Genomic DNA, 12,107 nt, shown 5'->3' with positions numbered 1-12,107 from the left:
GGGTGCTGCCCCATAGGAAGTGCCTGAGGAATGCAGGGTTCAGTGGGACTAGAGCAGATGGGTGAAATCAAAGCTTTGAGAGTCCACTTGTGGCTGTTACCTAGAGATCCCCGCAGCCAGACCAGCAGTCTCTGTAACCTGAGAACATGGGTGGCTGCCCAGGAGATTCAACTGCTGCCCAGCTGATCAGCAGAGTGCTGGCAAGGGGCAGCCTATGTCTGAGGGTGGTGCACCTCTGCACATACCTGGGTGCATAAAATTTATTCTGCCCTTGGGTGGAAAAAATTGAAATGTGGGACAGGACCACCTTTTTCCAACCTTCAGGGGCAGGGAGATGTGACCCAGGAGCAGCCCCCTCATTTCACCCAGTGACTCCTTTTTGTCCTCAAAGGCTTTTTGGCTCAGGGTTCCCAGCTCTGGGTTCTCCAGTGCTTACAAACTGCCCCCTCTTCCCCAGCCAAGTTGGTCCCAGCCATCAGGTATGGAAACTCCCACAGGCATTGCCCCTGGAGGGTGGGTAGGGGACAAGCTGTTCTTTCATGAGACTTTCCTGGCTACGTCTCTGGGTTTTTTTAACTCATGGTGTAGGCTAAACCACCCCCAAACAGCCCTCAGGCCTGTGTCATCCATGCCGTGAGCAGAAAAGCAACTAAAAGCCAAAAGGTATCCAGCGTAGGGGGCAGGCACGGTGCCCTTTCTCCATCCAGGGGCAGAATAAATTTTACTACATGCACCACTACCAGAAACAAGCTGCTGGCTGAGGGTGCTTTGCTAATCCATTGGCAGCCTTTGAATCCCTCTGGAGCAGCTCACAGGGAACATTCAAGGGGAGAGAGAAGGCCAGGGCTCCCTCCAACCTTTTTCCCCCATCCAAGGGTGGAATAAATTTTGTTTTGTGCAAAGGAATGTGCACTACCCCAGACAAATGCTGCCAGCTGTGGGTGCCCTGCAAAGCAGTGGGCAGCACCTGATTCTCTCTTGGGCAGCCACCCGAGTGCTTAGCTTACAGAGGACCCTGGAAAGATCTGAGAAGTCTGGCCCAGACTAAGCTAGGGGGAGAGGCAGATACTTTGGAGGGTGGAGATAGGATCCTGAGTGACCTGGTTAAGTTGGAGGACTGGGCCAAAAGAAATCTGATGTGGTTCAACAAGGAGAAATGCAAAGTCCTGCACCTGGGGCAGAAGAATCCCAAACATTGTTACAGGCTGGGGACTGGACTGACTCAGCAGCAGTACAGCAGAAAGGGACCTAGGGGTTCTGGTGGATGAAAGGCTGGATATGAGTAAGCGGTGTGCCCTTGTAGCCAGGAAAGCCAACAGCACACTGGGGTGCATAGGAGGAGCATTTTGAGCAGATCTAGAGAAGTGGTTGTTCCCCTCTATTGGGCACTGATGAAGCCACATCTGGAATATTGTGTCCAGTTTTAGCCCCCCAGCATAGAAAGAAGGTGGATGTATTGGAGCAGGTTCAGCAGAGGGTAACCAAAATGATTAAGGGTCTGGAGCACAAGACCTATGAGGAGAGGCTGAGGGATTTGGGCTTGTTTAGCTTACAGAAAAGAAGATTTAGGGGTGGTTTAATAGCAGCCTTCAACTTCCTGAAGGGGAGCTCTAAAGAGGATGGAGAGAGGCTGTTCTCAGTGGCGAGGGACGGCAGAACAAGGACCAATGGTCTGAAGTTACAGAGGGGGAGGTGTAGGTTGGATATTAGGAAAAACTCTTTCCCCAGGCGGGTGGTGATGCACTGGAATGTGTTACCTAGAGAGGTGGTGGAATCTCCATCCCTAGAGGTTAAGTCCCGGCTTGACAAGGTCCTGGCTGGGATTGGTCCTGCTCTAGACTGGATGACCTCATGAAGTCCCTTCCAGCCCCGTGATTCTAAGGCAGATCTCTGAGCTCCCTCCTGGTGCCCTGGGACTGGGAAAACTGAGCTCCGCTAGCTCTGGGGCTGTGGCAGGGGAAGATTTTTCAGGGCCCCCCAACCACCTGCCCTCTGGAATCTTTTCCATCCACATGCCCCACCAAACACACCCCTCGGTGTGGGTGCTCTGCGAATCGGCTGTTCCCCCACAGGGGGAGGTTGGGGGAACCTTAGCCTGCCTCTGTTTCCCTTAGGCAATGACCAGGCCAAGAGTTTAACAGTGACTTTACACCTGAAAAACCTCCACCACCCCAAGGCAGGCGAGATATTGTCAGAAATCCAGACATGCTAAGAACTCCCATGCCACAAGGCTTTAACTCACCCCCTGGGATCTGCAACCAGGGCCAAGCCCGTACGCACTGGGCCACGCCTCCCCCAGCTTTTGCAGATGTGACCCAGCAGCTCAGACGGACGCACAAACCAGCCCAAAACTCCAAAATGTCCTTTATTGATTCTTTTCCACCAAGGCCGACGGCGCCCCGGCTCTCATCTGGTCCCGATGGTGACCTGCCAGACGCGGACCAGGTTATCCGTGTACCCGGCGAACAGGGTCTGGGGAAGGAGGGAAAAGACGCGTCAGTAACGGGCAGGCAGAGCCAGGCTGCCGGCGGGTCAGCCCCCAGGGTAACTGCTGGGCTGGGCGACCTCGTCTGGGAGGGGCTCTGAGGCCAGCCTGGTCACAGGGCAGGACAGTGGGAATGGGGCCTGACAGGCACCAGGACTGTGATCAAGGCATCCCACCCCACACCCTCAGCAGCCTTCCCACAGGCTGAGCCGAGAGCAGGTTCCTTGGCTGCTTCTACCACATGGGGCCGGGTGTGAGGCTACACAGGGTCCCGGCCCTTTAAGATTCCGCCAAGGCACTGAGTTTCTGACCCCACCCCCTCAGCGAGGCAGCGGGACGTTAAAGGGCCAGGCTCCCATTACCTGGCCGTCCGCGGACCAGGCCAGCGAGGTGCACTGAGGCGGCTCCGCTTTGCTGCTGGTGCTGATCACCTCCTGCTTCAGCTCGTCCACGATGATCTTCCCCTCCAGGTCCTGCGGGACAGGGGGAGAAGGTGAGAGGACGGAGCAGGCTGGGACTCACCCGCCCGGGAGGGCCGCCCTGAGAGCCGGCTCAGAAACAGCCTCTGGGTTTCCACACGGAGATGCAGTCAGATGGCATCGTGTGTTTCATCACAGCACGGCCCCCGGGGACTCCAGCCCCACAGATCCCAGAGCACGGCCCCGCCCCGATCTCTCCATGGGCACTGCAGATCCAGTAAGGCCCAGGGCCACTAGGGGAGCTGCCCAGTGTTCCCTGCATGCGGCGTGCTTGGGCAGCCACCCAAGAGAGCTTCCGGTGCCCACAGTCATTTATGTGGATTTCTATAGGTGGTGCACAGCTGCACGTGATTCAGTCCATGAAAAGTTTATTCCACCCGTAGATGGAAAAAATCCTGAGAAGACGGGAGGCAGCTCCTTATGGGAAAGCCCAACAGCTACTGTCTGGGGTAGAAGTAACCGCCCCCGCCCCAGGGCGCACCCCCTAAGGGCAGCCTCCTTCCCCTGCAGAAACAGGAAGCACTCCCTCTCCAGGGCAGGCCAGAGTCCCGGGGCACGGCCCCTACAGACGCCCGGTCCCAGGGCAAAAGGAAGAGCAGCGACTCTGGGTCCCATGGAAGGAGACCCACAGCCAGGAAATCCCCAGCCCTGTATAAACAGCCTGCCCCAGCCCCGCCCCGCCCCGCCCGGGGCACTGCCTCACCCAGATCTTGATGCTGGGCCCAGTGGCGGCGCAGAGCCAGTAGCGGTTGGGGCTGAAACACAGGGCGTTGATGATGTCGCCGCCGTCCAGCGTGTAGAGGTGTTTGCCTTCGTTCAGGTCCCACAGCATGGCCTGGCCGTCCTGGGGGCAGGGGAGAGGGAGGGTCAGACAAACAAGACCCCCCCTCCGACCCGCCTGCGGCCTGAACCGAGGCAACGGTGCCCCTCAGAGGTCAAGCGGCAAAGGGCTCATCTGCGCAACTCCCTGCTGCAGGACGGCACCACGCGAGGGGGCAACCGACTGGGGAGTCAGCGGTGTGACGCCGCTGCAAATCAGGCCAACGTGATTCTGGGTAGCGTTAACAGGAGTGCTGAGAGCAAGACATGGCTCCCGCTCTACTCAGCGCTCACTAGGCCTCAGCTGGAGTATTGTGTCCAGGTCTGGGCACCACATTTCGAGAGGGATGTGGAGAAACTGGAAAAGGACCAGAGAAGAACAACAAGGATGACGAAGAGTCCAGAGAACATGGATGAGGAAGGACGACTGAAAGAACTGGGCTTGTTTAGTTTAGAAAAGAAAACACTAAGAGGAAAACTGCTACCGTGTTCCAAGTCCCTCAAAGAGGGTTACAAGGAAGGGAGAGATTGTTCTCCTTGGTCTCCTAGGACAGGACAAGAAGCAATGGGCTTAAACTGCAGCAAGGGAGGTTTAGGTTGGACATTAGGAAAAACTTCCTGACTTGTCGGGTGGTCAAACACTGGAATAAATTGCCTGGGGAGGTTGCGGAGCCTCCATCGCTGGAGATATGTAAGAGCAGGTTAGACAGACATCTAACAAGGATGTCTAGATGATGCTTGGCCCTGCGGTGAGAACAGGGGACTGGACTCAATGACCTCTCGAGGTGCCTTCCAGTTCCAGTGTTCTATGGTTCCCTTTAGCACGCGAGCCGGGGAGCTGGGCCAGGGCGGCTCAGAAACAGCCCCTGGGTTTCCGCATGCAGACGCAATCACAGAGATACGGGTTTCGTCACGGCTCAGCCCCTCACAGGCCGAGAGCCAGCGAATGTTCCCAGCCTCCGGGGCCCCCTCAGCAGTGGGCTCTCTGGGCAGGACGGAGGCAGCCGGCTCTGATTCACACCAGCCCGTCCCATGGGCGTTTTGAACCGGGACACACATGGCCACAGCTGCCCAGGTTGGCTGAGCAGAGATCTGCGACCCCTCCAGGCAGACAGAACCCAGAAGCGAGAGACACCCCAATCCAGCCCCCTGCACCAGGCTGGGAACGGACCTTGCCGCCGGAGGCGCAGAGGGAGCCGTCGGGGGAGACCGTCACGGTGTTCAGGTAGCCGGTGTGCCCGATATGGTTGGTCTTCAGCTTACAGTTGGCCAAGTTCCACACCTGGGGGGCGGGAGAACGACGTCAGCAGAGATTTCCGGGCCATAAAGGAATTCACAGGTCAGCCAAGCCGAGCTCCAGCACCTCGCCCCCCTGGAGGAGCAGCCAGAACCCCCCACCCATCCACGTTCTCACAGCCCTCAGCAGCACAGCCACGGACGCCTGCTTCTCCTGGGCCCGACCCACCCGGAGGGCAGGGCAGCGGCACCTCCAGGCCAGGCCAGCAGGTGCAGGGACAAGCCACGAATCCCCAGCACTGAATTGTTTCTCCTCAAGGGATCAGCCGCCCCCGGCCTATCCCCTGGCCGCAGGGCGATCCAGGAGCTCTGGGACAACGCCAATTTGCAGGTGCCCCCTGTTGCGACGCTCCCAACTCAGCAAGGAACTGCCCTGCGGATGGGGAACTGGCAGAGATCCCAGCCCAGGTCGCAACCCCGGCAATGGCCTGAGCCCAGCCCCGCCTCCGACCCACCTTCACCAGCTTGTCCCAGCCGCAGGAGACGATGATGGGGTTGCTGCTGTTGGGGGAGAAGCGGACGCAGGACACCCACTCCGAGTGGCTCTCGTCCTGGGGAGACCAGAGGGAAGTCGGGAACCACATGCAGGTCAGAACCAGCAGAGACCAGGACTCTTCAGCTCTGTCCCACCACCACCGCTCACCTACCTCCCCCCATCCCGGGGGCTCCATCCTACCAGCTCTCGCAACCCCCCCAGGCCCACATGAGCAGCTGCCCAGCCTCACAGGGCTCCACCTACCCTCCCTGTATCCCCTCATAATTGCAGGACATCTCATCATCAGGCCCTGGGGGGTCAGCAGACGTGTCAGATGTAATCACTGGGGCCAGGAGGGCAGGAGAGAGCCCCGGATCCCCCGCCAGATGGGAGCAGCCCCACTTCCCAGCAGGAGACGTGTAAAACAACCACCGAGCCACTTCTAATGAATCCCCAGGGAACCCCTGGGCTGTTACTCCAGCTTAACTCGGGGGGACTTGGCCACAGACCTCACCCGTATGTCCTCTGCCCAGGCCGTACGAACCCCCCGCTCCTGCCGCGAGGCCCAGGTCCCACGTGCACCCTCTCTGAATCATTCACCATCAATTCCCTGTCCTGCACGGCGTGAGGACCTCTGCCACCCCCTCCCCGTCAGCGGGTTCCTGCTCAAAACCAGGCGGGTTTGTTATTGCCACTGAGCCCCAAGAGAAACTGGGAGGACGTGAACCAGAGCCTCAGAGCGCCCGAGTTCTGTCCCCAGCTCCGAGGCAGCAATGAGGACTAGTGGTTAGAGGCGGCGCAGCTGGGAATTCCTGGGTTCTATCCCCGACTCAGGGGAGCCAGCGAGGTCCCAGCCCCCGGCTCGCACCTGCACTGTGTACTTGCAGACGCCCAGAGTGTTCCAGAGCTTGATGGTTTTATCCCGGGAGCCCGAGACGATCTGGCGGTTGTCGGAGGAGAACGCCACACTCAGCACATCCTTGGTGTGGCCCACGAAGCGGCGGGTGGTGGTGCCTCTGTGGGGGGAGAGAGACACCCCTGAGTCACCCCCAGCCGGCCCTGGGGACCTCCCCCTCACCTCCCAGCTCGCCCGACCTCAGACCACCCTGGCCTCGGAAGCTCAGCAGAGTCAGGCCTGGGTAGTACCTGGATGGGAGACCTCCTGGGTGCTGCAGCGATCCCGTTCCCACACCTCCCAGAGAGAAACCCTCTTTCACCTCCTGGGAGGAGCAGGAAGGGGCAGCAGCTAAATGACAGGGGATCCCAGCAGCTCAGCCAGAGGCAAAGGTGGGAAAAGCACCCAAGTTACTTGAGTAAAAGTATAGCGGGGGGGGGAGGATGTACTTAACTACAAACTACCAGTGTCCCCCTGAAAAACTACTTTGAGTGAAAGTACACACAGCGCATCTCACTTGTACTCAAGTACCAACGTCACATCTCACTTGTACTCGAGTACCCGGAAGGGGCTACACTTTTACTCAAGTAACTTCTGAGGTGCTTCTCCCAAGGGGCGGCCCAGAGAAAGAACCAGACAGGGCAGGAAACGGCAAAACCAAGGACTCTGGTGTCGCTCGTTTTGGCGAAGGGGGAGGAGAAAAACCCCGGGGAGAACTCGCCGCCCTCGCCCCCAATGTCCCATCATAATTGCAGGACCTGTCGTCACGTCCCGGGGGATCAGACGGCGTGTCAGGTCTAATCATTGGGACTCGGGGCAAAGAGAGGGGGGTGATTTAAGACATGCTGATGCCCCAGGGTTGTCCAGGGTTTCCTCTACACGTGGAATACATGCGCAGAATTTTTTTTGACATGCACCTAAGCAGGTACCAACGCTTACCCCAAAGAGACACAAAACCTAGCGGCTACTCAGCTACGCGGCACCAGAACGTCTCCCAAACAGCCACACAGACGCGCAGCTCACGGGGAACACTGTCCCCGGGTGCAACCAATCCAGCCTCAGCAGGAAACGCCCCCCTTTGTGGCCTTACACCCCCGCCTGGCTGTTTCCCTGCAGCAGCAGCTCAACCTTTCCAGGTAGAAAACTTCCCATCTGACCTCCAACAGTCGTAGGCTTCCCGGACGTTGGCCAGGAACCAATAAAAGGCGGGTGACCACACAGCTAAGCGTGCGCATGTTTCCAGGGACAGGCAGAGCTGGGGGGTGTGCGTTTGCCTATATATTGTAAATTTCCATGTCTCATGACCCCCTTCCAGGAAACTCCCAGCAGGGTTCTGATGTTTTCTGGCCACAAGTGGATTAAATTTTGTTATGTGCACCAAGGACTTCGGAGATGTGCACCACATACAGAAATATACAGCCTAGGCGCGCTCTGCTACCCAGCTGGGCAGCACCTAAATCTCTCTTGGGTGGCCGCCCAAGTGTTCAGCAGATGGAGAACACCAATCCTGGCCCTGATTTTCCTCTCTGTCCCTCCCCTTCCCTTTTATGCTTCTCTGGATCTACTTTGCCCTTTGCACAAATTCCGCCCTTCCCTGTGACTTCCCCCTTTGGCTGCAGAACATAAGAAAGGCCAAACCGGGGTCAGATCACAGGTCCATCCAGCCCAGGATCAGAGGCTGCTCTAATTTTTTTTATCTGTAGGTGGAATAAATTTTATTCTGTGAACCAAAGCCTGACAGATGCACACGACCCACAGAAACACACCCCCTGGCTCTGCACGCCCGGCTAAGCAGCTGAGCGGCACCTGAATCTCTCCCGGGCAACAGCTCAAGGGCTCAGCTTACAGGAAACACTGGCCAGGCCCATCCGTTCCCAGGATGTTACGGGGGGTTAAATCAAGCCAACAGGCGCTGGGGTGGGGTTCCAGTGCCCCTCCCCACTATGGGGAGCTGCAGGGGCAGGACAGCCGGGGGGGCTGGGTGGAGCCCGTCCGACTGACCCCACCCCCCCAGCTGCCCGGCACTCACGTGGTGAGGTCCCACAGCCGCAGGGTGCCGTCCCAGGAGCCGGAGAGGGCGAACTGCCCGTCCGAGGAGATGACCACGTCGCTGACGAAGTGTGAGTGGCCGCGCAGGGCGCGCTGCGGGATTCCGTAGTTGGTCTCGTCCCGCGTCAGCTTCCACATGATGATGGTCTTGTCTGCGGGGAGGGAGAGCTGGGAGTCAGCCCCACGGAGGCAGGGCCTGAGCCGTGACCGGCTCCCTTCCAGGCCAGCCAGCCAGGCCTCCGTCCCCCTCACAGCCCTAGGGCCAGGCCGGAGCCCCAGAGTCAAACCCCTCAATCCCTTTCCTTGTCCTCCTATCCCCATTTATGACGTGCCAACCACAGAAAATAAAGCTCCACGCCCTCCACCCCCCTCAAAACCAGCCAGACCCCCGACTTGGGGCAGGATTAAACCTATGGCCCTCAGGGAGGTAAATCCACCCCACACCTTGAGGCAGCCAAGGCCTCGCCCTTGTTTTCACAACCACAGGCTGAGAGCCCGGCCTTCCCCACAGCCCCTCGTCGTCGCAGGGCACGTCCTCAGGCCCCAGGAGGGTCAGTGGATGAGCCAAATGTAATCAAGGGGGCTGGGAAGAGCCGACCCCGAGCACCCCAACGGTACCGACATGCTCGCCAGAGGAAAGGGCCTGAACAGAGCCGCAAACAAACTGGGGGCTGACGGCCGGTGGCGGCTCAAAGCAGAGGGGGGCTGTGTTTGGGAAACCCCATTGTTGTCCCCAGGGGCTTGTTCCCAACCCCGTTTGAGTCACCCCTCTTCCCACTGCCAGGGCACTGAGGCCTGACACCGGGTCTCCCCCCAGACGCTTGGACGCCAGGTTCCCCCCAACCTCCGCCCAATCCCGGCGCCTCTCACGAGGGTCTACGCTCATGGCCACCCCCGCGAGACAGAGCTGGCGTCGCGGAGGGGGAAACTGAGGCAGGGGAGGCCCTGATCTGCCGGGCGTCACCAGGAGCCATACCAACGGGTCGAGGGTCCCCAAATGGGATGTGCCCCCATGAAACGGGGCATCGCCCTGCTGCTGACAGGGGCCTGGCGGGGTGCGGGGGAGGGCCAGGAATTGAACCCAGGTGTCCGGAGCCTGAACCACATCCCCTCCTCCCCCAGCAGGTTACTTAACCCCAGACCCCCACCTGGACTCCCTCCCCCACAAAGAAGCCCAACTCTGTACCCCCCCCCCCCCGTGGCTTGACCCTGACCCCCCCATGACACCAGCTTCTCTCCCCCCGCTTGGATGGTCCTTCCCACCCTCCCCCCCCACAACTGAGTATGGAATAGTCCACTACCCCCTTAGGCTAAGATGGTCCCGCGCTTCCCTGCCCCCCATGTATGAATTGGTCTGACCCTACTGACCCCACCTCCCGCAACGAGATGGGATCTTCCTACGTTTCCCTCTCCCCTCCGGGTGACAACGAGATGGTGTCTCCCATTTGTTCCCCCTCCCCACGCGCTTGGGGAGATGGACTCTCCCACAGCGACCTCCGGCGTGGGAGAATATGTTTTGTTATCACCCCCCCACCGGCCAGGAGATGGTTTGTCCCATGCTCCCCCCCCCCCCCCGCGAAGGTTGGTCTCTCCCGCGGCGCTCACCGCGCGAGGCGGACAGGATCATGTCCGGGAACTGCGGGGTGGTGGCGATCTGGGTCACCCAGCCGTTGTGGCCCTTAAGGGTGCCGCGAAGAGTCATCTGCTCCGTCATGGCGGCGGCGGCGCGGCGGGCTCAGCGCGAGCGGGGAAGGAGGATGAAGGCGGATTCGGCTCCGGCCCCGGCCTCTCGCTCCGCCAGTAGCCCAGAGAGAAAGGAAGCGCCCGCCTCACCCGGAAGCGGAAATAGCCCTCGCCGGGGGCGGGGGGGGGACAGGGGTGTCGTACGGCAAGATGGCCGCCGCCAGGTGGTGCTCTCAAAATGGCGGCGCCTGCGAGACACCGGAGAATCACATAGAACAGGAAGTCCTGCGGTTCATGTGAGGAATCGTCATATTCCAATATGGCGGCGTCCTTATCTGGATCCAAGATGGCGCTGCCTCCAGGAAGTTTGAACACAGTACGGTGGCCTGCGTAGGGCATGCACCATGGTGCCTCCCATAAAAAATACTCGTATGTTCTTCAGCGTCACATACCAATGGCGGCGGCCAGATACTGCCTACAGCCTGGCGGCGGCCATATTGCCTCCTTTTCCGTACAGGGCGCTCCCACGTGCAGCGTGCCAGGTGCGGTCGGCTCCCCCACCATCCCTGCGGCCCCGTGGCATTCTGGGTGGTGAGCCCGTGACATCACCATCCCGGGGTGCATTGCCCCCCTTTTGGTTTTCACCCCCCCCACCTTTGCTCAGCTGGGCCCGGGGCCGGGGCCGGGCTTGCATGAGTCCGGCCAGGCTGCGAGCCGTGGGGCGGGGCGGGGCGTGCGAGGGACACACGTGCCGTGCAGCACGTGGAAGACTCACCAGCCGGGGGTGCGGCTGGTCCTGCTGGTGCAGGACGACACCCTGGAGGAGGAGGGCTGGAGATGGCTGTAGTGTAGACGTAGCCTTAGAGCGCTGCTGTTAGCAGCCCAGGCAGGGCTCTTCCATTGTCGGCAACATCGCTTGGGGTTCACAGCAGAAGGCAGGGAAAACAGGAGCCCGGCTGCTATCAGCCGGGGCTTCTGAACGGAGACGAAGCTAAGCATCTCCCGCCTGCGCAGGCCATTGCACGGTTCAGTAGGCTGCGGGCACCGCTTCTGTTGTGGCTGCACCTCTTGGCGCTGCGACACAGGGATGGAGGGGGGGCTTTGGCTCAGCTTTGTCCCATAGAGACCCAAAAAATGAATCTCCAGCCAACTGCGACCTAGCAAGATTAGTAGAAATCTATCATATGCGTTATTTTTGCTGTGTCCGTCTGTCTGTCCGTCCGTCTGGGCGAGGTTCTGCCATGTCTGGCCCCAGCCCCTCTCCCAGCCAGTGCAGGGCCTGGCCCAGCCCCCCAACAGAGCCCCTCCCTCCGCAGCGTTGGGGCCCAGCCCATGTACTTTGGAGGTGTATCACACCAAGTTTCTGTCTAGAATTTTCTTTCAGCCCAACGTCTGCTTACAAGCGGCGTTGCAACCGGGCCTGTCCTTTAAATAAAACCCAAAGGTTTTGCATCAGTTTTGCCTTTATTCATTTTATTGCATTATATAAAATAAAATGGTAAACAAAGGTCATTCTGAAACAAAAAATTGCAACATTTGGTCCTTAGCTCTCAAAAGGGGCATTGCCACATTAATGAAACACATTCATTGCTCTGGTTTTTGTTCGTGTTAAAGTCACCACAGTCCCTTGGAAACTTTATCAACACAAAAAAGCAGTCATGTAGCACTTTAAAGACTAACAAAACAATGTATTAGGTGATGAGCTTTCCTGGGACAGACCCACTGTGAAAGGTGATCACCTAATACATTATTTTGTTAGTCTTTAAAGTGTCACATGACTGCTGGTTTGTTTTGATAGACTACAGACTAACATGGCCACCTCTCTGTCACTATGAAAAGTTCAGTTATCCATGAAATTATAGCTTCGGCAAGAACAAACATTTTATCTTTGTTTCAACCAGCTCAGCGTGGTATTGCCCCACCGTC

The 12,107-nt window shown here is 58.8% G+C and overlaps 1 protein-coding gene across 1 annotated transcript; it reads right to left on the bottom strand.

Moving 5' to 3' along the window:
* Positions 1–2,352: 2,352 nt before the first annotated feature.
* RACK1 (receptor for activated C kinase 1) lies at positions 2,353–10,311 on the bottom strand. The gene is made up of 8 exons (XM_075017269.1): positions 10,104–10,311; positions 8,479–8,650; positions 6,423–6,570; positions 5,535–5,630; positions 4,955–5,065; positions 3,668–3,808; positions 2,848–2,958; positions 2,353–2,472 (listed from the first exon to the last, which is right to left on the bottom strand). The coding sequence occupies exons 1-8, from the start codon at positions 10,210–10,212 to the stop codon at positions 2,407–2,409; spliced, it is 954 nt and encodes a 317-aa protein (XP_074873370.1). The 5' UTR covers positions 10,213–10,311; the 3' UTR covers positions 2,353–2,406.
* Between the last annotated feature and the right edge of the window lie 1,796 nt (positions 10,312–12,107).

The sequence above is a fragment of the Carettochelys insculpta genome, chromosome 22, assembly GCF_033958435.1.
Source record: "Carettochelys insculpta isolate YL-2023 chromosome 22, ASM3395843v1, whole genome shotgun sequence".
Lineage (NCBI taxonomy): Eukaryota > Metazoa > Chordata > Testudines > Carettochelyidae > Carettochelys > Carettochelys insculpta.
This window is presented reverse-complemented; position numbering and strand designations above follow the sequence as displayed.